At 35.1% G+C, this 27,890-nt stretch overlaps 1 protein-coding gene across 2 annotated transcripts in view; it reads right to left on the reverse strand.

Moving 5' to 3' along the window:
* LOC308616881 (cadherin-10) overlaps positions 1-27,890 on the reverse strand; it is a gene marked incomplete at both ends in the record, with an annotated part of 118,528 nt that overhangs the window by 32,386 nt on the left and 58,252 nt on the right. For both annotated transcript variants that reach the window (XM_081233371.1, XM_081233370.1), the window contains 3 exons: positions 21,444-21,611; positions 22,065-22,184; positions 24,062-24,356. In XM_081233371.1, the coding sequence (XP_081089497.1) occupies positions 21,444-21,611; positions 22,065-22,184; positions 24,062-24,356 (583 nt within the window). The remainder of the gene's footprint in view (positions 1-21,443; positions 21,612-22,064; positions 22,185-24,061; positions 24,357-27,890) is intronic.

A 27,890-nucleotide genomic window follows, 5' to 3' on the forward strand; every position in this document is an offset into this window, starting at 1 on the left:
AAGCATACTTAAAAGTGTTGTTAGTGTTCCTGGTACTTGATGGAAGTAAACATCTTCTATTTAAAATTCAACTTCTGGAGGAACCCTCTAAGATGGCAGTGTGGGAAGATGCCGAGTTAGCATCTCCCCCCAACTAGGGCACCTGCCAGCTGCTGGTGGGAGACCCTGAAGCCCAAGGAGACAGAAGGAACCACCAAGTGAACTGGTAAGATGTGGGGGACAGAGGGAGGAGGAGAAGTGGAGGTCAGAGAGGATCGATGTCCCTGAGAACAGGAACATCAGGAGAGGCAGGTGGAAGGAGCCCTCTGGGAGGAGCAGGAGAGGAGCAGAGGGCATTTACCCTGCCCACTCAAGCCCAGGAAGCCTGCTGGGATGCCAGGTGAGGTCTCCTGCCCTCTGAAACCAGGGGTGGGGGGCACACCTGGGTCCCTTCTGTTCCTTGAGTCTAAGCTCCACCTCTCACAGCCCCCAGGGTCTTTTCCAGCTTGTGGGTCCTAAGCATAGGCACTGTCCACTGCCCAAACCTCACCCTTGCTTAGGCCCCACCCTCCACAGCCAAGGTCTCACCCCCATATTTTTTCTTTTCCCTCCTCCTCTTTTTTACTATTGAGGTACTGTTGTACCTTCCAGTTGTTGTTTCATCTATATTTTTATTTTCATATTCTTTCTAACATATCTGTTAGTTTCCTAGTCTAATTTTATTTTTTACTTTGTTATTGTTCTCTTTTTTTCCACCCCACATTGCTTGTGAGATCTTGGTTCATGAGCCAGGGGTCAGGCCAAAGCTCTTGCATTGGGAGCCACTGGACTAACAGAGAACCTCACACCACAGGGAATATTCATTGGAGTGAGGTCACACGGTGGTCCTCATCTCAGCACCATGACCCAGCTCTACCCAACAGCCAACAAAATCCAGTGTTGGAAGCCTCAGTCCAAACAACCAGTAAGACAAAAACACATCCCACTCGTAAAAAAAAAAAAAAAAAAAAAAATCACATGGCAAAAAATTATGTCACAGATGAAGAAGCAAGGTAAAACCTACAAGACTAAATAAATGAAGAGGAAATAGGCAATCTACTTGAAAAAGAATTCAGAGTAATGATAGTAAAGATGATCTAGAATCTCGGAGATAGAATGGAGGAATGGATTGAGAAAATACAACAAATGTCTAATAAAGATGAAGAAGAAATAAACAACAAACAGAGATGAACAACACAATAACTGAAATGAAAAATACACTAGAAGGAATCAATAACAGAATAACTGAGGCAGAAGAACGAATAAGTGAGCTGGAAGACAAAATGATGGAAATAACTGCCAAGGAGCAGAATAAAGAAAAAAGAATGAAAAGAATTGAAGATAATCTCAGAGATCTCTGGGACAACACTAAACGCACCAACATTTGAATTATAGGGGTCCCAGAAGAAGAAGAGAAAAAGAAAGCATTTGAGAAAATATTTGAAGAGATTATAGTTGAAAATTTCCCTAATAGGGGAAAGGAAATAGTCACCCAAGTCCAGTAAGCACAGGGAGTCCCAAACAGGATAAACCCTAAGAAAAACACACCAAGACACATATTAATCAAACTAAAAAAAAAATAATTACAAAAGAAAATATTAAAAGCAGCAAGGGAAAAACAAAAATAACATACAGAGGAATCCCCATAAGGTTATCAGCTGATTTTTCAGCAGAAACTCTGCAGGCCAGAAGGGAGTGGCAGGATAAAGTGATGAAAGGCAAAAACCTACAACCAAGATTACTCTAGCCAGCAAGGATATCATTCAGATTTGACAGAGAAATAAAAAGCTTTTCAGACAAGCAAAAGCTAAGATAATTCAGCACCACCAAACCGGCTTTACAACAAATGCTAAAGAAACTTCTCTAGGCGGGAAACACAAGAGAAGAAAAAGACCGACAAAACAAACCCAAGGCAATTAAGAAAATAGTAATAGGAACATACATATCCATAATAACCATGAATTTAAATGGATTAAATGTCTCAACCAAAAGACACAGACTGGCTGAACGGATACAAAAAGAAGACTCATATATATGCGTCTACAAGAGACCCACTTCAGAGCTAGGGACATACAGACTGAAAGTGAATGCATGGAAAAAGATATTCCAGGCAAATGGAAATTGAAAGAAAGCTGGAGTAGCAATACTCATATCAGATAAAATGGACTTTAAAATAAAGACTGTTACAAGAGATAAGGAGGGACACTACATAATGATCAAAAGATCAATCCAAGAAGAAGATATAACAATTATAAATGTTTATGCACCCAACATAGGAGCACCTCAATACATAAAGCAAGTGCTAACAACCATGAAAGGAGAAATTGACAGTAACACAATAATGGTAGAGGACTTTAACACCCCAGTTACACCAATGGACAGATCATCCAAACAGAAAATAAATAAGGAAACACAAACTTTAAATGATACAATAGACCAGATAGATTTAATTGATATTTATAGAACATTCCACCCCAAAGTGGCAGAATACACTTTCTTCTCAAGTGCACATGGAACATTCTCCAGGATAGATCACATCTTGGGTCACAATCAAGCCTTGGAAAACTTAAGAAAATTGAAGTCATATCAAGCATCTTTTCTGACCACAATGCTATGAGATTGGAAATCAATTACAGGAAAAAAAAACTGTAGAAAACCCCACAAATACATGAAAGCTAAACAGTGTGCTACTAAATAACCAAGAGATCACTGAAGAAATCAAAGAAGAAATAAAAAAAATACATAGAAACAATTGACAACAAAAACACAACAATCCAAAACTTATGGGACTCAGGAAAAGCAGTTCCAAGAGGGTAGTTTGTAGCAATTCAATCTCACATCAAGAAACAAGAAAAATCTCAAATAAACAATCTAACCCGAACTTAAAACAAGTAGAGAAAGAGGAACAAAGAAAACCCAAAGTAAACCCAAAGTCAGTAGAAGGAAATAAATCATAAATGTCAGAGCAGAAACAAATGAAATAGACATGAAGAAAAATCAATAGCAAAGATCAATAAAATTAAAAGCTGGTTTATGAGAAGATAAACAAAACTGATAAATCCTTACCCAGACTCATCAAGAAAAAACGCTAGAGAATGCAAATCAATAAAATTAGAAATGAAAAAGGAGAAATCACAACTGACACTGCAGAAATACATAGGATTATAAGAGACTACTACAAACAACTATATGCCAATAAAATGGAAAATCATGAAGAAATGGACAAATTCTTGGAAAGGTACAATTTTCCAAGACTGAACCTGGAAGAATTAGAAAATATAAACAGACCTATCACAAGTAATGAAATTGAAACTGTGATTAAAATCTTCCAACAAACAAAAGTCCAGGACCAGATGGCTTCACAGGCGAATTCTATCAAATATTTAGAGAAGATCTAACACCAATCCATCTCTAACTCTTCCAAAAAACTGCAGAGGGAGATGAACTCCCAAATTCATTCTATGAAGCCACCATCACTCTGATCTCAAAACCAGAAAAATAATCACAAAAATGAAAATTTAGACCAATATCACTGATGAACATAGATGCAAAAATCCTCAACAAAATACTAGCAAACAGAATCCAATAACACGTTAAAAGGATCATTAACCATGATCAAGTGGGATTTATCCCAGGGATGCAAGGATTCTTCAATATATGCAAATCAATCAATGTGATACACCACATTAACAAATTAAGGAATAAAAACCATATGATCAACTCAATAGATGCAGAAAAAGCTTTTGACAAAATTGAACACCAATTTATGATAAATAACTCTCCAGAAAATGGGCCTAGAGGGAACCTGCCTCAACAGAATAAAGGCCATATATGTCAAACCCACAGCAAGCATCATACTCAATGGTGAAAAACTGAAAGCATTTCTACTAAGATCAGGAAGAAGACAAGGATGTCCACTCGTGCCACTCTTATTCAACATAGTTTTAGAAGTCCTAGCCACAACAATCAGAGAAGAAAAAGAAATAAAACACATACAAATTTGAAAAAAAGTAAAACTGTCACTCTGCAGATGACATGATACTATACATAGAAGGTCCTAAAGATGCCACCAGAAACTACTAGAACTAATCAATGAATTTGGTAAGGTTGCAGGATACAAAATTAATGCACAGAAATCTCTTGCATTCCTATACACAAACAATGAAAAATCAGAAATTAAGGAAACACTCTTATGTACTATTGCAACAAAAAGAATAAAATACCTAGGAATAAACCTGCCTAAGGAGGTGAAAGACTTGTACTCAGAAAACTATAAAACACTGATGAAAGAAATCAAAGATGACATAGTGGATGGAGAAATATACCATGTTCTTGGACTGGAAGAATCGATACTGCAAAAATGACTACGCTACCCAAAACAGTCTACAGATTCAGTGCAATCCCTATCAAACTACCAATGGCATTCTTCACAGAATTAGAACAAAAAATTTTACAATTCGTATGGAAACACAAAAGACCCCAAATAGCCAAAGCAAAATTGATGGAAAAAAGCAGAGCTGGAGGAATCAAACTCCCTGACTTCAGACTATAGTACAAAGCTACAGTAATCAAGACAATATGGTACTGGTACAAACACAGAAATATAGATCAGTGGAACAGGATAGAAAGTCCAGAGATAAACCCATGCACCTATTGTCAGCTAATCTAAGACAAATGAGGCAAGGATATACAACGGAGAAAAGACAGTCTCTTCAGTAAGTGGTGCTGGGAAAACTGGACAGCTACATGTAAAAGAATTAAATTAGAACACTCCCTAACACCATACACAAAAATAAACTCAAAATGGATTAAACACCTGAATGTAAGACCAGACACTATAAAACTCTTAGAGGAAAACATAGCAAAAACACTCTTTGACATAGACCACAGCAAGATCTTTTTTGACCCACCTCCTAGAGTAAGGAAAATAATAACAAAAATAAACAAATGTGACTTAATTAAACTTAAAAGCTTTTGCACAGCAAAGGAAACCATAAACAAGACAAAAAGACAACCCTCAGAATGGGAGAAAATATCTGCAAATGAAATAACAGACAAGGATTAATCTCCAAAATATACAAACAGCTCATGGAGCTCAATATCAAAAAAATAAATAAATAAATAAACAACCCAATTAAAAAATGGACAGAAGACCTAAACAGACATTTCACCAAAGAAGACATATAGATGGCCAAAAGGCACATGAAAAGATGCTCAACATCACTAATTTTTAGAGAAATGCAAATCAAATCTACAATGAGGTATCACCTCATGCCAGTCTGAATGGCCATTATTGAAATATCTAGAAAGAATAAATGCTGGAAAGTGTGTGGTGAAAAGGGAACCCTCCTGCACTGTTGGTGGGAATGTAAATTGATACAACCACTATGGAAAATAGTATGGATGTTCCTTAAAAAACTAAAAATAGAACTACCATATGACAAAGCAATCCCACTACTGGGCATATACCCTGAGAAAACCATAATTCAAAAAGAGACATGTACCACAGTGTTCACTGCAGCTCTTTTTACAATAGCCAGGACATGGAAGCAACCTAAATGTCCATCAACAGATGAATGAATAAAGAAGATGTGGCATATATATAATAGAATATTACTCAGCCATAAAAAGATACAAAATGGAGTTATTTATAGTGAGGTGGATAGACCTAGAGCCTATCATACAGATCGAAGTAAGTCAGAAAGAGAAAAATAAATACCGTATACTAATGCATATATATGGAATCTAAAAAAAAAAAAAAAAAAAAAAAGAAGTACTGATGATCCTAGTTGCAGGGCAGGAATAAAAATGTAGACGTAGAGAATGGACTTGAGGACATGGCATGGGAGGGGGAACCTGGGGCAAGGTGAGAGTAGCATCAACATATATACACTATTGAATGTAAAATAGTTAGCTAGTGGGAAGGAGCAGCAGAGCACAGGGAGATCAGCTCGGTGCTTTGCAATGACCTACAGGGGTGGGATAAGGTGGATGGTTGGGAGGCTCAAGAGGAAGGGGAGATAGGGATATGTGTATGCATATGGCTGATCCACTTTCTTGTGCAACAGAAAGTAACACAGTATTGTGAAGCAATTATATTCCAATAAAGATTTATTAAAAAATATAAAGTAAAATTCAACTTCAGGTCTCACAAATTTCAATGATTATTAATTTAAAAAAAATATACATAATTACAACAAAAGGAAACATAAGTGAGTGTCAGCAGGAAAACAAAAACAAAACACTGAAAAGCAACAATAAAATAAAATTCAAAAGCACAAAACAAAACAAATTAAACACTTTAGCTGAATCATATCAACAAAAAAACTAATGTGGAGTCATCACATGAAGAATATTTTTTAAATATATTCATTATGTTTTAAGGAGTAAAAGTTATAATACTTTTACTAGACAATGAAAAGTGGCTGGCTATATTGATATGAAGCCAAATACAAAACATAGATATTAACAATATAATAATTGAAGTCAAAACAGTTAAAAAATAATGGATGGGTTAAACAGAAAATTAAAATCACCAAAGGGCAGAATTGGTGAACTAGAGGACAATGGAAGGAAGTCCCCACAATTAAAAATTAATATATAATTGTGTGGTTGGAAAAAATAAAAGGCACGGATCAAAATGTCATTGGACCTTTCAAGGTAACCTCTGATCCTAGAAAGATATTGAGCAATGTCATCAAAATTTGATGATAAAGTTATTTTGAACCTTGAATATTCACTATAGGCACCATATTAATCAAGTATGATAGCCCAATAAAGATAATTTTACACTCAGCAAATTTCTCTGCCTTTGGGCTTTTTAAAAGAAACTAATGGATGTATTCCAGGAAAATAATGGGCTAAATCAAGATACAGGAATACAGGAGATCTACAGAGCTACGTATCCAAGTTACAAAAGTGAAAAAAAATGTCTGGGATGGCAGATTTTCTTGAGCTATAGAGATTAGCCAGCCCATACTGGAAGGGGGATACTGAGGAATCTAGGTTCGCAACTCTGAATGTTGCCAAAATGAAGCTAAGTGCTATAGAGTTTTTCACTAACAAATTTTGAACAGCTGTACCCACTGCACATCTAAAGCACAAACCCGTAACATCTCGGAAAACACAACTTTGCTAAAGAGGATCTTTAATAGTCAGTAGTTGAAATCATTACCTGGGAAATAAAATGTCTGGCTGTTTTCCTCTAAGACTTTTGAGAGCCAGTGTATGCTTTTGTATACATTTTTGGACTAAAGATCAAACTTTTACAGGTAATAGAACAGTACTTTGAAAAGTGTATTTCAAAAATTATAGAGCTTTTTTTAAGACAGTTAAAAGGTTCTTAAATATATTTAGTGCTTCCGTGAGAATGCCGTTGGGACAGAAAGACAGAAAGGAAGGCTGAGAATGGTGCATATAAAAGAAATTTCATAACAATTAAATTTGCTAAGAAAACCAATAGAGAAATTTTAAAAAGTGTTATAAGTATATTAAGGGGAGCATAGACTGAGATGCTAGTGAACTCCATTTTCATGAATAATGAAAAGAAGTCAAAAGGTAATGTAAAAAATATTTTTAAAATAACAAGAAAATATTACTTAAAGAATTACAGCTTAACCTAGATGAACTAAAAAGAGTAACAGTTTAAAGTTGTTTTCTGTGATGATTAGAGCTATGGGTGAGGAAGAATGGAATGGGTGGCTTATTTTTCATTTAAAAATTTTATCTATGAATTTAATACTTTGAAGCAAATTATTATTTATTTATTTATTTATTTATTTATTTTGGCCAGGGTACACAGCACACGGGATCTTAGTTTGCCGACCAGGGGACTGAACCCACGCCCTCGGCAGAGAAAGCACCAAGTCCTAACCACTGGATCACCAGGGAATTCCCTGAAGCAAATTATTTTTTAAAAAATTAAATAGAAAATTGACCTGATATTATTGGAGATTATCAGGTTATGGTAAAACGTTTCTGTATCATGGATCTTTTTAACATGGAGAGAGAGAGAACAAAAGAAAAAAAACAGTTTTTTGATTTCATTAATTTTACTGTACATAGATTTCACTGGGAGTATTCTCTGAGAATTTGTTTTCCCACTTTTTATTTTTAGCTTGGACTTTTTGTGAGATTGCTTGGATTTCTAGGCACAGGCTTAGATTCTGAAAATCTGTCTGCTTTGAACTTGTCATAATAGTTCTGGTTAAGCATCCAAAATCACTTATTATTTCATTTTATTTCTTGGTTGGTGCAGAGACGCACTCCATCACAATTATCCATGTTAATTTTCAGTACTTTCTGAGGTTTACCAGGGAAGTGATCATGCTCCATTGATTCATATTATAATAAGCCTAAATCATTTTACATATAAGGGATACACATACCCACACACATAGTGAGTGTGTGTATATACATGCACAAAAGCATATTTATTTTTCCTTGAAATACTAATAAAAGTGTTTTCAAGGAGTTCCATACTTTGCAGAAAAGCAATGATTAATATTGAGGTCATTCATCAAAATAGCATAGATTTAGTTCTTCTGTTAAATAATTCAGATAGCTATATTAAAGTTATATATGTTGTATACACATATAAAACACACACATTCATGATCATTTTGATTATATGGTAACTTTAGTAATTAAGTCATCCAATAAATATTTATTCAGTGCCCAAGATATATAATTGGATAATGCTTTCTCTGGAATTGCGTTTATGCTCAGAAACCTATTCAGGGATGAGATTTACTGGGCTTACTTCGAAGTTTGATAAGTGCATTTCTATATTTTAAAGGTATGAAAGAGCTATTCATTCATGCTTTTAAATTTTTTTCCAAGACCCGTCTGTTGAACACAAGTATCTTAGTTTGTCAAGTAAAGTGAAATTGCTTTCATTAAAAACATGCAAGGGTGTTTACCATGTAGGGGGAGGGGATCCAGAAAGGAGACAGATTGTACTGCACACACTGACAAAGGCAAAGTAGCACCTGTCACCCATCTTACGTGTCATGTTTCCTTAAAGACGTCTATTTGTATGCTCCTTATTTTTTACCTTACAGTTGATGAAGCTTTAATTATGTGGTATGCTTTCCTATCAATTCCAATTTATAGTTGTTTTAAATTCATTCCCAGGTGTCTGATTGAATCATTTGCTTCTCTTTTAATGTTTAGGGCAGATAAATATTTCTTCCCAGTGGGTATGTTCTTGGATTGGTTATCGATTTAAGTGCAAGGCACACATTCAAGAAGGAGAAAGGTAATTGCCATTTCCATATCACCTATGAAAAATTGTATTTAGAAATAAAAATCTAAATGGTAATATTGCAAAGAATACTTCCTAAGGACTGGCCAAAAGATAAGACTACTTAAATAAGTGTATTCTGAGACTATTAACGACAACCTCACATAACATCTAAATTTTCATTATTAAAGACTTAAAACAATTTTAATGCATTTCTGTTTTTTCTTTTTTTTTTTTTTTTTGATTCAAGATTAAGTATTCCAGGTCACTTTTTCCACCAAAAATTTGATCAATAGGACCTTTGCACTTGAGTATTAAAAACACTGCAGATTTGTGTACTGGAAACAGAAGTAACTGACAGCTCAATGTAAGAGACCTTGGAGGAAAGGCATAAGATGGGCACAGTAAGAGATGTGACAGCGTGACTTCCTCAAGAACAACAAAATAGATGCCAGAAAACAAATGGGAGAGCTAAGAAGCTTGGCAACAGATAGCTGCCATTTTGTTTTGTTGATAAAAAACAGTAAGGTTCCAGGAAATATAATTCGACTCTTTCCTTTGTTCCCTGCCCTTGTTTCTATTCACATTTACATTAACTCTCTACTTTTCCAGAGTTGTGAGAAAAAAGCACCACATGTGTGAATAACAAAATAATTTAACATTAGTTTAATTTTTTTATTTGCTTTGTGTGTAATCTTATTGTCATATCTCTACGCTGCATAATAATCTCAAACAACACTTGCTGTAAGAAAAATGACACAATTATGCACGTTTATAAACCATTCCATTGTATAATGTTTAAAATATGTTTTTTTTTTTTAATGAGCTTAACAGGAAGAAATTAAAAACAAGATAAAGCTCCTGAGAGGAAACTGCAGAGCAGTTAAGGAAATTATGCAATGCTAAATGGGCATTTAGGAAAAGGAGCGGAGAGCTGAAAGTCACACCAGAGACTGACAGAGAATTGAGGGTTTGGAATTGAAGACTCCCACCAGAGGAAAGGCAGAAACCTATTCTGTGAGCACTGGAGACAGGATCACCAATTTAGCTTTGGACATTTAAGTTAAATTAGAGCAAAATGAGATGCTGCAAGATGTCTTAGTTTCCTGTTCATGCGATTGAAGAAAGCAACAGGACAAAGCTTTTAGAGAAGCTGCCATTGATCCCCAGAGATTAGGGAATCATCTTGATTCATTTCTTTGAAACTGTCTCCAAGTTAACTGGCATCAATAAATACACACAATTGCAATGTGTAGGAACATAAAAAGTATATAGAATCAGGGGAGGTTAAGATAACCTTAGAGTCATTCATCAACATATTACATTGTACTAGGTACTCAGTCTCTTTGCAATGCGTCTTCCCTGAAATTGTAGATTTACTAAAAACTCTGTAACAGCGGCTTAACTGAGTCTAAATATATTTGCACAGCTAGTTCTGTTTCTATATATCTCTATACCTACCCAGGGGTATTTTCCAAGTGTGTTCTAGAGGATACCATAACACAGAGGGACTTCGAATCCCATGATGCAAAAATGCTAAATCGTTTAGTCTAAGGCAACTTTCCATGGGAATAACTGGAGAGCTCCAAGTGGATTTTTGTATCATTTTTATTTTTCTTAGAGAAGTATATATTTCATCATACTTGGAAATCGTACATTTCCTCAGTTATGTCACTCTAAACATTTAGCTTAGCTGAGATCATCACATCTGTTCTCACTTATATATTGTGTGTGTACATCAGATCAACATAGCTCACAGTCTCCTAGGTATTTAAAACCACTATCTTTCTGCAGGAATCTTAATTTAAAACGTTCGAATCAAACTGAAATCCCTGTCTCTCTTCAAACAAGCTCTTCTGGTAGAAAACTAGAAAGTATCTTTTGCTCTCTTTCTCCCTCGAACCTTTTATTGACCTACTTACTAGGTCCTACGTCTCAACTACTTAACTATAACTCAAATCCCTCCTCTCCTCAGCTTCACTTCAGACTCTCATCAACCTTTGCGCTTCCGATCCAAGCAATGTGCTTCGTTGCTGCCAGAATAATTAGACAAAATGAAGAACTGTGTCTGGTGCTCTCCTAAAAAATACTCCCTTACATAATATATGTAGCACTTGATTTTTGTATCCAACCCTTTTCATGACGCTGACTCTGCTATATTTCCATTCTCATCTCTCACAACACCTGCTACAAGCCCTGGGATCCAGCCCCACAAAATCACACGCATTTCTCTGAAGGTCACCTGTGTTCATTCTGTCCTCCCTAAGAAAAACGCTCTCCCCCTCAATGCCTGTTTTCCTGCCTAGAAAACATTTAAATATTTTTATCTTTCCTGGTCCCCTTACATCTGAAGCATTGATCATTTTATGATTTAGCCTTTAATTGACAATTATAGTGTGAATGTTATTATATCATTCTCCAGTTATATGTATGTATATACGTTTACATGCATATGTGCATATACATGTGTATATGTACATATATGTGCATATATACTTACATTTATGCAACCTATATACAAACTCCACCTATATACAAAAACAAGCAAAAGAGTGAAGGAGACTATGTGTGAGGGAAGCTACAACATAATAAAATAAAAGTGTATATATGTTTATGTGTGTGTGTGTATGTGTGTGTGAGAGAGATAGAGAGAGAGGTGTTGTGTTTTAGAATCTTTCAAACGGCAAACCATTTATGTATGTATTGTTTCTTATTTCTCTCTATAAAATTATTACTTTATTATTATTTCCTATCATACATCCTTCCACGTAGTGCAGCTTCAAATCAGTGTTTAAAAAATCAAAGAATGCTTCAGTAACAGTCTTTCTTTGTAATTCTTATAAATTCTAGGTACTAGGACCATGGGGAAAAATCCTTCAAATATTTGAGGCTATTTTTGTGATCACGGTAAAAATCAGAGCTATATCTAACCTATGTAAATTGTAGAACAGTGCTTTTGAATATGAGTCTTCATTTTCTTTAGATTAAAAAACGGGGAAAAGAGACATTTTTAATTTCATTCCCTTCTTTCTCAGGCTAAAGCATCTTCCTTGGGACATACCTGACTCTTGCTCTACTTGAAACGTGCTTGATAATTTTAAAATATGCAGATCAGCCTGGGGCCTACATTACCTTAGAATCCCCAGTAGAGGCAAGGTTGACTCTATTTACAAAGCGAAAATCAGCACTTATTAAATCAAACCTCCCTTGCACCAGGGAGGGATAATGATAGTCTCACAGCTCACTGAAAGTACGTGTCTTAAATCCCTGCGTACATCATATAGGCATTTCCTTGAATGACCTTGTTTCATGTAAACTTGTTTATCTATCCGCCAAGCAGCATAAGGATCCCAGCAAAGCAGTCACTCATGTTTGGTTCTTGGGTAATGCAAAAGCACTAACAAATAAAGGCTTGATTTTCCCGGGTTTGTATGAAAATGCATGGACATTGTAAGAATTCAGTATGTCCTAGCTAAAGTTGTTCCTGTAATCTATATACAAGTAGTGAATCACTGAATTAACTAAAGGCAAGATGTACCAGGGAAGATAAAGAGAGTCTTTGATGTACCAATTTCTTTCTTGGTGTAGTGGTTAAAAGCACAGATTTTTGAATCATCGAACCTGGATCCTCAACCTGGCTGCTATTTCTTTTCCAGCTTTAGAATCATAAACAAGTGATTTAAGTTTCATGTTTCAGTTTTTCCTGAACTAATAAAAAGGAGTAAATAAATATGTTATATTATAATTATACAGATATGAAGATTGAATTAATTTTATATTTTACCATGTTTAGCCCATGCTGTAACACTGTGCCTGTTACTATTATTTTTATACTGTTGCTTTATTTTATTTAAATGTAGGCAAATCAGACAATCCATATTCATGTAATTTAATGAGCTAAATAAAATCACTAGCCAATAAAGGTCATGCAGTTAAGACAAACAAACAAACCTAGGTATGAAATCTCTTCTAGGCACTGAGTGATTCTACAATTGCATAGTATGGCATCTGAATTAGCTATATTTGTGTATAATCTTTAAATATAATTTGATGGAAATATAAAGTGTTGACTTCAAAATACTCAGGAAATTAGAGTCTCATTAAATGTATTTGTACACCCAAGTGCCCGTCATCTATAATTTATCTTAAAAAAAAAAAACTTTCCTATAAGTGAGAAATTCTGTGTTAATTTTCAGAACTGACAACCAAATGATGAAAAACGGATTTTTGTTACCATTCTCAATAAGTCATGGCAAAAAGATATAGTAAGCAGCAATAACTTCACTCTTTTGAGTGCACTTGGGATAGATCTGTAATCTTGCATAATAAGTATCATATCAAATTCCCATAAATTTGATATTGATTACCTATATACATAATATTCTGAAACATCTTGAGGTCAAAGATAAATAAATACAAATAAGACCATCACTCAATCATATTATATTTTGTATGCAGTTTATAAATTTTCTCTCCTCATGAAATCCCAACTCAGCTATTACATAAATGTATTCATTACTGTTTCCTGACTTCCACTTTTCCACTTAAGCTTTCTGCAAACATGTTTGTGACTCAGTGTTAAGTAGATCAGGGGCATGGTTCTATGAGAGCTGGATTTCTCTGGAGGCCATACTCACTGTTAAGAAGGATGAGAAAAATAATCTCCTCTCTCTTTTCTGTGATACAATGTGTGGGAAAGCAGCTACATTTGAATAACAAGCTGTGGTCTTCTCAAACTATGTTCTAGAGTTGGCTCTTTTTGTGGGTTGGAACTTTTTGCCTGATCTCAGATGTTTAGTCTTTCTCTCTTCTTGAGTCCTAGTAACTGTCCCATCCAAGCACTAGAGCCAAGTCCTAGGCACCAGCTGGTTGACTGGAACCCTGACCATCGACATAACCACTTTCGTAAACTCTTTTCTTCTAGTCCTGGACCTTCCTTTCTGATGTCTATTTTTCGTTTTGTCTTTCTTTTTCTTTTCTTCTTTTTTGGGAATGTATTTGAGAGAGTCTTACCATACAACATTCGCTTCTGTATTAAGACAAAGATGTTGGGAGCTGCTATTCAGTGCTCATCTTTGCAGATCAGCTATTCCTTAATCACTGATTCTGGTCTCTATGAAAATTAGTATCATAGCATTTTACCAGAGCCACTTTTTTAAAAGGCCATTTGGGCACAAATCCCATTGCCCTGGGTGTTTTTGCCAAGCCCTACACTGATCAGGTTCCAGTAATTTAATCTCTTCATAGACCTTTTCCATGGAACCTATTTTGTTTTTCTGATGTTAGTGAAAGAAGGAGGGATGTAAGGTAAAAGAAACTAAAATATTCAAGTGAAAATACCAGGTGGCTAGAATACAGGTGATGGAGTATAACTTTTGTCTCTGTTAGCATGATGAAACATAGTGAAATTCAAGGACCATTGAACATTTGACTGTTTGGAGAGCAGGAACATTTGCTCTGGAGTCCTTATTCATGGATGTTCATTTGTTCATATGAGGTACATCGCCGAGATTATAGGAATCTCCTGGCTTAAGGCACTTTTATTTCATCTTTTGTGGGCCATTAATGAATAACAGCACAGCATCAGAGCAAGAAAAAACAAGATTTGAAACACTGGTCATACTCCTTGAGAAGGAAGAAGGAAGGGGAGAAAAAATCCTTATGTATGGAGAACCTTTATATGTTACAGTTACTACTGAAAACATTTTATATATGGCCTTATTTCTTAATTGTAGCACTCTAAGTATTGTATATGTAGAAACTGATGTCTAGAGGAGCTGAATTGTCTAATTTTATGCATTTTCAATTTTTAAAATTATTCAGGCCTCCTTAGAGAAATCTCCCCTATCCATGCTTCCTAAAATAGCACCCCCGTCATTCTCTAGTCCTTTATTTGCTTTCTCTTCTGCACGCACTTACCCCATTGCCAGACGTCATATTATGTATTCATGTGATTATCACTTTATCTTCTACACCATCCTCCAGTAGTCCATGTCCTTGGTTGGCCACTGAAGCCCTAATTCCTGCTTTGAGCCTGGACAAAGGAGGCTCTCAAAATTATCTACTGAACCACCCTTAATCCAGGATTTATTTTTAACTATTACAATATATTCCTTTTCTATTTAATTTTCTTGTTCACCTCAGCTTCTTAAAGTGCAGGCATTATTTATTTGATTGTCTTCCTGACTTTCTGTTATTCCTTAGTTTACTACCCTCCAGCTTCTTTGAAATGATTTCTACTAAAACCAGTTGGGAAAGATCATCCACAATTACCCCCATTATGCTATTCAGCACTCATTTTATCTGACTTTGAAGCAATTGTCACGTTTGTCCTTTTTGTCCTTTTCTATCCTTTGTTATTCTGGTTTTCTTGTATCAAGTTACAAAAATAGATCAAAAATAGAAAAGCAAACATTAAAGGCATCACCAAGGATAACCCTCACCACCGCTTTGAAGCAGTCCTTTTCCATTTTTTTTTTTACCTGCACAGAATATGCCCTTTGCATATCCTACATTGGTAATTTTGCTAATTTCCAACTTCATGAACTCTCCTTCCTTTCCTGCCCTTATTGCTTTTAGTAGTCTGAAGAAAGGATTTCTATCAAAAGAGAAATTCTCCAGAAAACCTTTCACTGTAAAGGATGCACTCAATCCCCCTTCCCCATATTTGGAAAAGTGCTGCTCTTCTGTACGCCCTTTAAATTCTGTCAGACACATCATTTCATATTGAAATATTCTCTCCCCTCCTGGACAGTAAGCCACTTGTAATCAGGAATCAAGATGTTAGGGAACTGTTGATGGAAACCACTCGCCCTGACCAGGCACAATAATAACTGCTTGCATTAGTTGTTTCACAACAGGAGATCTCAGTAAGGAGCAGGGTGCTGCCAGTGAAAACTAAATGGGAGAATTCAAGAGGGGCCAGAAGGAGGGAGGAAATACCAGACCATAATATGTCCCGCCAACCTCCCAGAAACCCTCATGCTAAAACCCATCTTTGTTGAGATGTGTGCACAACCAGGAAGTACCCTGAGTCAGAGCAAATATGGGCACAAGGAAGGTGATGGACCAGAGGCAACCGGGAAAGCTAACCCCATTACCATAAAACCTGAGACAGCGAGCCACATGGCAGAGCAGTTCTCCTGGGTTCCCTTACCCTGCTGCTCTCCACCTGGATGCCCCTTCCCAATAAAGTCTTTTGCTTTGTCGGTATGTGTGTCTCCTCGGACAATTCATTTCAGAGTGTTAGACAAAAGCCCATTCTCGGGCCCTGAAAAGGGTCCCCTTCTGGTAACAAAACTTATTAACCTTCATGGGCTTAATTGCAAGCACATTGCTTATCAGTGGAAGGTAAGCAATAGATTTTTTTCTTCACTAATCGTTTTTAAAATTAAAGTCACTTGAAATAATCCAGGATTCTGAAATAATTTCAACAGAGATATTGCTTTGGTAGTGAAAATACAATTTAACATCTGGAGCAAAAGAACCTAAAAGACTTTTGGAACTCAGTTTTCAGGTGCACCCCAGCCTTCTAATCCATTGCCTCTCTTTCAAAATCATACTAAGCTGTACATGTCCTATTAATGTTGACATATTTATATACCTCTAAAATCACAAGAGTATGACAGTAACTTAGGCACACAGTTATGCGTTTGTTAATTCCAACAATAATTGGCTATTGTCAATGTTCCTGTGAGTGTAGGGCTCCCTGATCTAATCTCTTACTAACCTCCTTGTTGTTTGGTAAGATCCAACCACTCTGGTCTTCATTTCTTGATATTCAACTTCCATTCAACATCATTCAACTTCCAACTCAGGGTTTCCCATATTCTGTTCCCTCTGCTTGAAGGACTTTCCCATCTCTTCGTATGGTGAGCCCATTCCATCTTGCAGTGTTTAGATGAAGTATCACCTCTTGAGCAAGACCTTCCCTTATATCTCCCTTGGAACACTTGTGTTCCTCTTTTTAACCAGACTGAGCCAATAGCTTGTATGTATAGAACTGTTTTCTTATGTATCATCTGCCTCCCCTGCTTTAATGAAAGGTCATAGGGACAAAAACCAGTTTTTTTTTTAACATTATTCATATGTCTTCTTTCTAAAATAATGTTTGGTGCAAGAGCGTTCTCAATAAATATTTTTAGATTAAAAAAAATCTGATTTCACTTTAACCGTTCCTCAGATAATCTCAAATTTTCTCAACCTCACCTCTGATGACATTTTGGGCCAGGTAATTCTTTGTCATGTGAATTGTAGGGATGTTTAGCAGCATCCGAGCTTACACCCAATAGATGCCAGTAGTACCCACCAGTTGAGACAAGCAAACATGTCTTAAGACCTTTCTAAATGTCCTTTAGGGGACAAAACTGTCCCTGATTGAGAATGATTGTTATAGACCGACACAATAAATAAGCTAAACAATGAAGGAGGACATGTGGGCTTTCATTTGTCCTTGTCCCCTCCAAATGATGGAGATTTTTATCTTCCGCAGATGTACCATATTGGGAAATGTGGAATTTGGATCAATCTGTATGAAAGTTTAAGTTTTGACTCTACTCTTATAATATTGAAAAATAATAATAATACAGCAGTACTTGCACAAATCAATATTACTGAGCACATAAATACACTAGTGCCAGCCACTGAGTCAAGCGTTTCATATACCTTAAATCAGTGGTCCCCAACCTTTTTGGCACCAGGGACCAGTTTCATGGAAGATGATTTTTCCACGGATGGTGTCTGGGGGATGGTTGAGGCAGTCATGCAAGCGATGGGGAGCTGCAGATGAAGCTTTGCTCGCTCACCCAATGCTCACCTCTTGCTGTGTGGTCTGGTTCTTAACAGGCTGTGGACTGGTAGGGGGTTGGGGACACCTGCTTTAAATTATTTAGTCCTACTACTCCATGGGGTAGGCACTGCTATCCAGTTTTACTGAAAGACACTGAAATGGCACCTTTCTACTAAAAGTTCAGTTCAATGGAGCAAGGTGAAAAAGCTACTAAGTGAAGAAGACAGCATTGGGATTCAAGAGGATGACTCCAGTCTGTCCTGAACTGTCCCATATGGCAGCTACTAGCCAAGCCAGTAACCCTCATGCAGCTATTGATTAGCAGTGTCATTAGTCTGACTTGAGCCTTGATGTAACTGGAAAATACTAACTGAAAGTGGATATTTCAAAGAATTTTGGAACAAGAGAATGTAAAACATCTGAATAAGTTTTTTTTTTTTTTTTTCTTTTTTTTGCGGTATGCGGGCCTCTCACTGTTGTGGCCTCTCCCGTTGCGGAGCACAGGCTCCGGACGCGCAGGCCCAGCGGCCATGGCTCACAGGCCCAGCCGCTCCGCGGCATATGGGATCCTCCCAGACCGGGGCACGAACCCGTATCCCCTGCATCGGCAGGCGGACTCTCAACCACTGCGCCACCAGGGAGGCCCTGAATAAGTTTTATATTGATGATATGTTTAAAAGATAATATTGGGTTAAAATATATGATCAAAATAAATGTCTCTCCTGCTTATTTTATTTTTTTAATATGGTGGATAGAAAATTTACAATTACTATAGTGGCACACATTTTTGTTTTGCATATTTCTATTAGGCAGTAATAGTTTTTCCTCTTTATTATTTCCACTGTGAACCTCCTTTACTTCTTCTGTATATTGGGTATAATGATAATAACAATGAGTCTACACAAGTTAGTTGTGAGTTTCAGTGATTAAATGATATGAGAAATTAAAAACTAGTTTTCTGCATGTTAGGTGACTCAGACTATCAAGTAACATTTTAATTGCCATGACTGAGTGTTCCCAACAGTAAGATATGGTTGCAAATGTTCATAGGAGAAAAGGTAATTGAGAAAATAAAGATCCATAAATTATGTTTCCATCTATAATTAAACAATAATGAGACAAGATACAGGATGCTCTAAAACTTCTCATAATATATTGTGTTGTACATCTGGACTTGGTCATGGACTTCAAACCACCTCTGCTATTACTTGCAGTCGGCCTTAATGTCTATAATATTCATTTTCTCATTTGTAGAATGGAGATCAGAATACTGACCTCAATGAGTTGTTTTGATAAAAAAAGTAGGTCAGTAAATAACCTGATACAGGGTGAAAGAAAAATGCCATTCAGAAAACATGTTATGCTATTGGTGTTTCTCTTTTTAATTATTATTACTATTATTATTATGTCAGGCTTGTGTAATGTGCCTACCAGATACCAACCACAAATTCTGACTTAACAAAGGAAAAGAAAGTAATTAGTGAATGAATTAATAAATGTGTTACAGTAGAAGGAAAATGATAAAATGAATTTTTATCAGATATTTTCATCTTTCAAATGTCTAGTTTTTCCATTTAATTAGAATCTATTAATTAGCTTATCAAATGCATCATTTTTAAATGGACTGTATTTTGGACATGTGTATATATGTTCCTGATAATTTAAACTATAATAATCCTCTTAATGGTTATTTATTTCTCATAAAATACTTTTTTCACAAATATTTTTGCTCATTGTGGATTATGCAACCACTTAACAGTTTGTTCTCTGATATTTGCATGTCCATTCTCCTGGTAACAGGCTCATGCTAAGAGGTGGTTAGAAATACATACAAAATGTGAAATTTAAATTGTGCAATGAGGCATGCCTTTAGACCTGTTCTAAAAGAATTATAAAGATTTATTATTGGTTTGCTTTTCCCTGCTGATGCTAAAGGTAACCTGAAGTTGAAACCTGATAATTTGAAAACAGACAAGCCAACACCCTTCTCTGTGTCTTGGGCCAAACACCACAGTAGTAATCCTGAGGAACATGTACCTTAAATATCTAACAAAATATCATAAAAATACATAAGCGTATGACTAGTCCACTCAAGAATATTCTCTCTGAATTTTATAATCTTTCCACACATGTGATTTTAAACAATTCAACTAAAATCATGCACTATTAATAATCAAAGTTAGATAAAAATAGTACAAGAAAAGAGGGGAAATGTTTTTAAAGAGTCAAAATAATACAGTGAATTCTTAGACTATAATTCTTTCTGTATAATGGTCTTTAGTATAAGATATAAATATCACAAAAAACTATTGCTTTTTACACTTTAATACTTTATCACAAAGTTATTTAAGGCAAAAAACAAACTAAAATTGGGGGATCAATTTAGAAGTTAATACACAGCAAATGTTAAAAATTAAAAACACAGAAAATACTAAAGCCTGTGTTTTATGCCACATTTCCTAACAATGTGAGATTCCATCTTGAAGTAAAAGGTCTTTTAGATTAGCAGGAAATTGAGTCATGGTGGTGTCCATTGAGTCCCAATATCATCCTCTCTAGCTGCATGTCTACCAAATTTGTATAAGAAAGGAGAATAAATAAATGTAATTATATGGTCAGAAGCTAATGCTTCTTAACCACTTCTTGACCTATTTTGAGAATTTGAAGGTTTCATTCTAAACCACAAAATAAATTATAAATAAATCAGAAATACAAAATGTTTTAGTATGATTGCCATTCCAAACAAAGATATTACATGCAAGTCTAACACAGTGATATTAAATGGAAGTCTGATTAGTTTGTAAGGTTCCCCCTATGTAGTTCTTTCTGACTAAGTTCTTACAATATGACAAATTAGTTATTTTATTGAAAAATTTTACCCTCGGGTTAGAGTCTTCCTTATTAAATTCTAAGTAGAAATAAACACATTCATTTTAGAAGTATAATTTAGTTTTTATTTTAATAAAATATTTTCCTTTGTTGACAGAAATAGTTCTTAGATGATAGAGTATATATATGTGTATATATATATATATATATATATATATAGAGAGAGAGAGAGAGAGAGAGAGAGAGAGAGCGACAGTACATACGTAAGCTTGCATATGTGTATATATATAGATATAGATATAGATAGATAGATAGATAGATATTTGGAGTGGTTTTGTGATTATAGATCTCTCTGTCTCTGAATGAACTACGTTTGAAATATTTAACTTTTATCTTTTGATAACAGTGAATTCATCAGCATGTACATCTTTTTTTTTTTTCTTCATTTTTGTAGCACATTTTTGGTCTGTTTTAAATGAAATGATTGACAATTACTTTTTCTCCTCTTTTCTGTTTTTACTCTAAGTCTTTTGCCCTGCAGAAACACCATTAAAGACAGCTTACTCTGGGGGAAGCGCGGTGGATTGTCATTGACGTCTGTCAGCGTGATGTTGACTGTGGTGGTCCCCGATAAGCCTCCCATCTGGCCACCCATGTCTTTGGCCTGGATTACCACTTGATATTGCTCCCTGTTTTCTCTGTTCATGTTTGGTAAAGCAGTCCTGATGATACCTTGAAGAAAATGGAAAATCTTTTATTATGCTCATTAAAATCTCAATTATTAGTTGATTAAGCTCACAACTTGTAAATCCAAAATAGTAGTGATTTTTGAAAGACGAAAATGCTTTTGCTATTAATTTTTATTGTATAGAAATTGTAAAAGTGATTGTATGTAAATATTTGCCGATTTGTGTTGTTTTTCTATTTCCTAAAGAATATCGTATGTGCTGTCTAGTGCCCTAAACCCAGATGCAAAAACATAAAAGCTGGTATATTCCCATTAGCTCGCTCGATCATTCAACTCTGAGTTCTTAAATCTTTAACTGTGGCATCATCACTCTTCTGTGAGTATTAATGTTAGGATTTTGTTTTTATTTTCCCACCTTTTTTTTTTTTTTTTTTTTTTTTACTTATAAAGATCATAAAGACTACTAAATGAACAAACACTGATTCATGATTCCTGACCTGTTTCAGGTTCCACAGAGAAATATGGCTGCCCTTGAAGTATGCTGTAAATGACTCTGGCGCTGTTCCCATAGGAAGGGTCATCGGCATCTGTAGCTGTGACTTGCACCACAGAAGTACCTGAAGTATCCAAATTCAGCTTAGTTCTGCACAGTACCAGAAGGAGGAGCAAAAGCACTGGTTTTCATGGAAGACTTCAATGATTTTTGGCTTTAAAAATGACCTCTTAAAGAAACATTCATATATAATTTAGATGAAAATAATATATATATAGTGTATTATAGGTAAACTTTGAATTCAACTACATATTTTATTTAGCCAACAAGTATATTTTCATGCATGCAATAGATAATGCTACAGTGTATCAGGTTATAATAAATGCAGACACTTTACAAATGCTTGGGTTTGATATTTAAATTCATTTTCACATAACAGACTTGTTTTGTGTAAAGGGCATATCTAATCACAAAGGAGTAAGTATGCTCTTTTTTTCTCTCTCTCCACTAATTAACTATAAGAATAATTAACATCTGTTCTAGAATACGGTTTTATGAATAGATTAAATTCTAAATTTAGAAACAATCCAAGATGATCCCAAGTCCCAAGAACTATTAGAAGCTATTTAATAAAGTACAAAATATATAAAAGGACTTTATATTAAGGTGATTGCCAAAAGTCCTTGGGATTTAGTGAAGTAAATATTAAATAATAATCTCTGAACAATGTTTTTGAGAACTGCAGTTGGAAATTTTCTATTAAAATTTTTACAAGGAAAAAATGTATCAGAATTGTTTCATCAGTTTATATTTCTCCCACATTTGAGAAATGATCTATTCTACTAAATCCAGATACGTTATCTCTAAAAATGTCATTGTTTTCTGATGGTTAATTTTCTGTGTTTCTCTATTTAGCAAAAACATGAAATCAATTTTAACTTTCTTTGCCTACAAATACACCTTCCATTTATTTACATTGAAAAATGAATTCTAGGGCTTCCCTGGTGGCACAGTGGTTGGGAGTCTGCCTGCTAATGCAGGGGACACGGGTTCGAGCCCTGGTCTGGGAGGATCCCATATGCTGCTTAGCGGCTAGGCCCATGAGCCACAACTACTGAGCCTGCGTGTCTGGAGCCTGTGCTCCACAACAAGAGAGGTCGTGATAGTGAGAGGCCTGCGCACCACGATGAAGAGTGGCCCCTGCTTGCCACAACTAGAGAAAGCCCTCGCACAGAAACAAAGACCCAACACAGCAATAATTAATTAATTAATTAATTAACCCCTACCCTCAACATCTAAAAAAAAAAAAAAAGAAAAGAAAAGAAAAAGGAATTCTATTATCTTGAATATTATACTTCCAGTTTTTTCACGCCTTCTGTCTTACTGCTTCTGCAACTTAACTTTAAATTCTGTATCAGTTTTTGATTAGCTGTTGATTTTCAACTGGTTTATTTGAATAAGAGATTTATATCAGCAGAGTTTTATATATAATGGTTAAATTGAAAGGATGTTTTAAAATATTTAATATGAAGTAATAGAAAATCTAATTAATTCCAATGTTCATAACATCTAGACACTCCAGACAAACTCTTTAGGCATATTATGACTAGAGTATATATGTAGACTCTGGATTACATTTATGGTATTCTAAGTGTACTTATAATTTATTTGGAGTCAGGACTTTACACAGCTGTTCTCCAAATCCATGTGACAAAAATTTGCATTTTCATAGTTTTCTACTGAAGGCCAATGGTATTTTCTTGCATTTTTGAAGGAAGTGTCTATTTATTGTATTGTAGAAACTTACAAACCCATAGGAAGTGAAAAATACATTAGTCCTTTTTTTTCCTGACTCATTTCATAATTCAGAAAATTAAACACATACCCTTAGCAGGGAATCAAATATGATTTCAAGTAATTGATCATAATATTTTAAGAATTTCTTGATAATTATTTTGTATACTTGTTGAATACTGTCATAAACACTGTAAATGAACTTACCTACAACAGACATTTCAGGAACACTCGCCGTGTAAATTTCCTCTGGGAACGTTGGCTCATTGTCATTGATATCATGGATTTTGATCACAAACTCAGACTCCGGTTCTACTGGCCTCAAAGTTCTTCTGTTAATAGCTTGTGCGCGTAGAGTATAAAAGGCCTTTTCTTCCCTATCAATTCTTCTTGTGGCATGAATGTCACCTGTTTTTTCATCAATAATGAAAAGAGTACCAGCTCCATCTCCAGATAAAATATATTTGAGGGATCCATCTCCTTTATCTTGGTCTGAATGAAGCTAGGGGGAATAAAAATGAGCATATCCACGATAATGTCTAAAGATACATAATGCAGAAAGAATTCAAAGAAGGTCTCTCAAGTCACATCTTTGAAAAATGGGGTCAGTTATCTTAGTTCCTGAAATGAGAGTTGAATAAGTATGATCACACTCATCTATATACTTTAAACAATAGGACTAGCCTTTTACATATCAGTGTGATTTTTATTCTAAATGGAAAAAAGTAATAAAAATAAACCAAACACAGCTACTTTCTTTGCTTTGCTTGGTAAATAACCATTTCCATAGGCAAATAACTCCTGACAAAGACATAAGTCATTAGTCTTGATATGCTGGCATAAACATTGCTTCTCTCATCTCTTTCTTTGAGAGGAAAATTCTTTTACTCTCATATTATGCAAGAAATTTATTTCCTGTAAACTTATTATTAATTATTGTATTTCTGTTGGGGAATTAGCAATATTTTAAGAACTGTAAGACAGGCAAAGTTGCATGAAACATGGCTTCTATGTTAGAAAACCTACACATCATTCTCTGATTCACATGAATGACAACAACTGCCCCAGAAATATTTGTGGGGTTCAGAGCAAGAGTACGAGTAGATGTCTATATAACACCTGCTTATATATTTTAAAGTTATAAATCAAATTAATAAACTATAAAATAAAATATGCTCTATCAAGTCTCCTACCTTGTCAAATCTATCTTCTTAACAACTGCAAACAACAAGTTCCGTGTAGAAACAATGTAATGTTGGGCAAGCCTTTTTCTTGCCTCCTTGCTTATGCCCACACACTAATCTTCCACAATCTAGTCATCATGTCAAAGAGCTTGGCATGCATTCATGTGGATATAACAGCCTAGCCCACATCCCTTCCCAGTGCTAATGCTTGTCCAGAATCCCATGTGTCATGAGCAAATTCCATCTATAATTGTCCTGTGGTATCTGTGGGAGATTGGTTGCAGGACCCCCGTGGATGCCAAAATCTGAGGATGCTTGAATCCCTTACATAAAATGGCATAGTGCAGTCAGCCCTCAGTATCCATGGGTTCAGCATCCATGGATTCAACCACCCATGGATTATGCACTATGTTTACCACCTGTGGTTGGTTGAATCTATAGACACTGAGCCCACAGATGTGGAGGGGTGATTGTATATCGTTTTTTAACAGATGCACACTAGGCCAGTCCTCAGGATTAAGGGTACATATAACAATGGGTAAATCTGGCCGTTGGTAGACTGACTTGGAGAAGAGACTCTCCAGGATCTAAAAGCAAGTTCAAGGATGTTTAGGCAGGGAATAATGGGTCCCAAGTGCTTCAAGGATCGGATCGTCTGGAAATGGATGTGCGGGTTCCATATGTGAATATCCCTTGCCTGTCATGGAATTCATACCCTGAGGGAGAGACTTAGCCGTAGGAGGAACAGAGCATGGCTTTGTAAAACAAAAGGGTTGTAAGTTTTTCTCTAATTGTACCATCACACCAATAATTTTTTTAATGCTAAGATCATGTTTTCTTATTTGCAGTAAGAGATTATGCTTTAAAATTTGTATTTTTCTTTTTATCTGATAAGAAATAGAAAAAAAATGGGTAGATTTTCCAAGTTTTGATAAAGCATATATTATAACTTAGATATCATCATGCACATGTTGTCTTTTTTAAATTTGAGGTATAGTTTTACAATATTGTGTTAGTTTCAGGTATACAGCAAAGTGATTTTGTTATATATCCTTTTTTTTAAATTCTTTTCCATTATAGGTTATTACAAGATATTGAATATAGTTTCCTGTGGTGTACAGTAAACCCTCATTGTTTATGTATTTTATATAGAGTAATGTGTATCCGTTAACCCCATACTCCTAATTTATTCCTCTCCCTCCTTCCCCTTTGGTAATAAGTTTGTTTTCTATGTCTGTAAGTCTGTTTCTGTTTTGTAAATAAGATCATTTGTAGCATGTTGTCTTTTTTAATATTCATATAAAATATAGTCATAAATTGAAATAGGCATACTGACCTGTAGCCTAGAAAAATAAAAACTGGAGACAATATCCTTCCATTATGCAAAATATTATAGAGTTAGATATTTATCTAAGTAGGTTTGACTTTTGCTCTTTAGATTATTTAAATCAACACAAATTTTTATCTGTTTACCTGTAGAAGTATTACACTGATTATATTCTCTTTAAATTAGAATTTTGTTTCTTTATTTGAAAGTTTCTTTTTCTTTATAGGAGCTTATATCAATGAACTTGGCTATGAAAACATTTTTATGTGAATATCAAAAATGTTTAAATTAAATAAATATTTAACCCCCTCCCCAATATATTTTATTACTGGTTAGGTAATGCAATATATAGGTAATACAATATATAGGTAATACAATATATTATATACAACTACTGGGTTTACAAAAGTAGTCTATATTTTTTGTTAATGGTTTGTAATAATCAGCATTTAGCCATTAAATTTGGATCAAACTCCATTTTTCTGATTTTTGGATAAATAACTCAGTATTACAGATATAATAGGAAAAAAACTCCAAATGGATACGTACTTTGGAGAAAAAGATATAGAAGTCAGGTAACAAATAATTTTGACTGCATTTTTAGTTATTCATAAACAACAAAGTAAGGTTGAGAAACAAGAAATATCTGCTTTTCACTAAACAGCTCTCAGAAGTAACATATAACTGTGTTGTCCAGGGAACTACTCTCAAAAAGTCACAAGACTGAAGCTTTCTATATATATATATTTTTTTGTGGTATGCAGGCCTCTCACCATTGAGGCCTCTCCCTTTGTGGAGCACAGGCTCAGCGGCCATGGCTCACGGGGCCCAGCCGCTCCATGGCATGTGGGATCCTCTGGGACAGGGGAACGAACCTGTGTCCCTTGCATCGGCAGGTGGACTCTCAACCACTGTGCCACCAGGGAAACCCAAGACTGAAGCTTTTTAGTAAATGAAAATGCACATAGTTGCTGGAAATTTTCCAATTATATAAATGTACAATAATGTGTCAATTTTCCAAATGACAGATATAAGCATTGCATATTTCTTATTCTGTCTGGGAATCAAAATAGTTCAAGAAAAGATTATTGATATTATCAATCATCTGATCATATAACTTTGTGATTTGTACTAGACAGTTATGATGTTTATTGTCTATTCATTCAACAATTTTAATTGATAAATATTTATTTACTCTCATAAGAATCAGGTAGTTCTAAAAGTAAATGAACAATTCCATCCTAGTGCTATGGAAGATTCAAACACAGTGTGTAATGGAAATTCACAGGATAGTCCCTAAACTAGCCTACAGGAATGAGTGAGGATTTCCTTAAGCATATATCACCTAAGTTACGTGATAAAGAATGAGTAGAGGTTAAAACCTGGGAATTTTTTTTGCATTTTACAAATTTTACACCTCATAAAGGACACTGGATGAATATAGAAGGTAGATTCAGAGTGGAGAAAGAAATAAGACAAGATGGGAATCATTAAGACGAGTTTTGCTCTTCTAATCGATTAGATG

Source organism: Mesoplodon bidens (genome assembly GCF_964165515.1).
Source record: "Mesoplodon bidens genome assembly, chromosome: 4".
Taxonomy (NCBI): Eukaryota; Metazoa; Chordata; class Mammalia; order Artiodactyla; family Ziphiidae; genus Mesoplodon; species Mesoplodon bidens.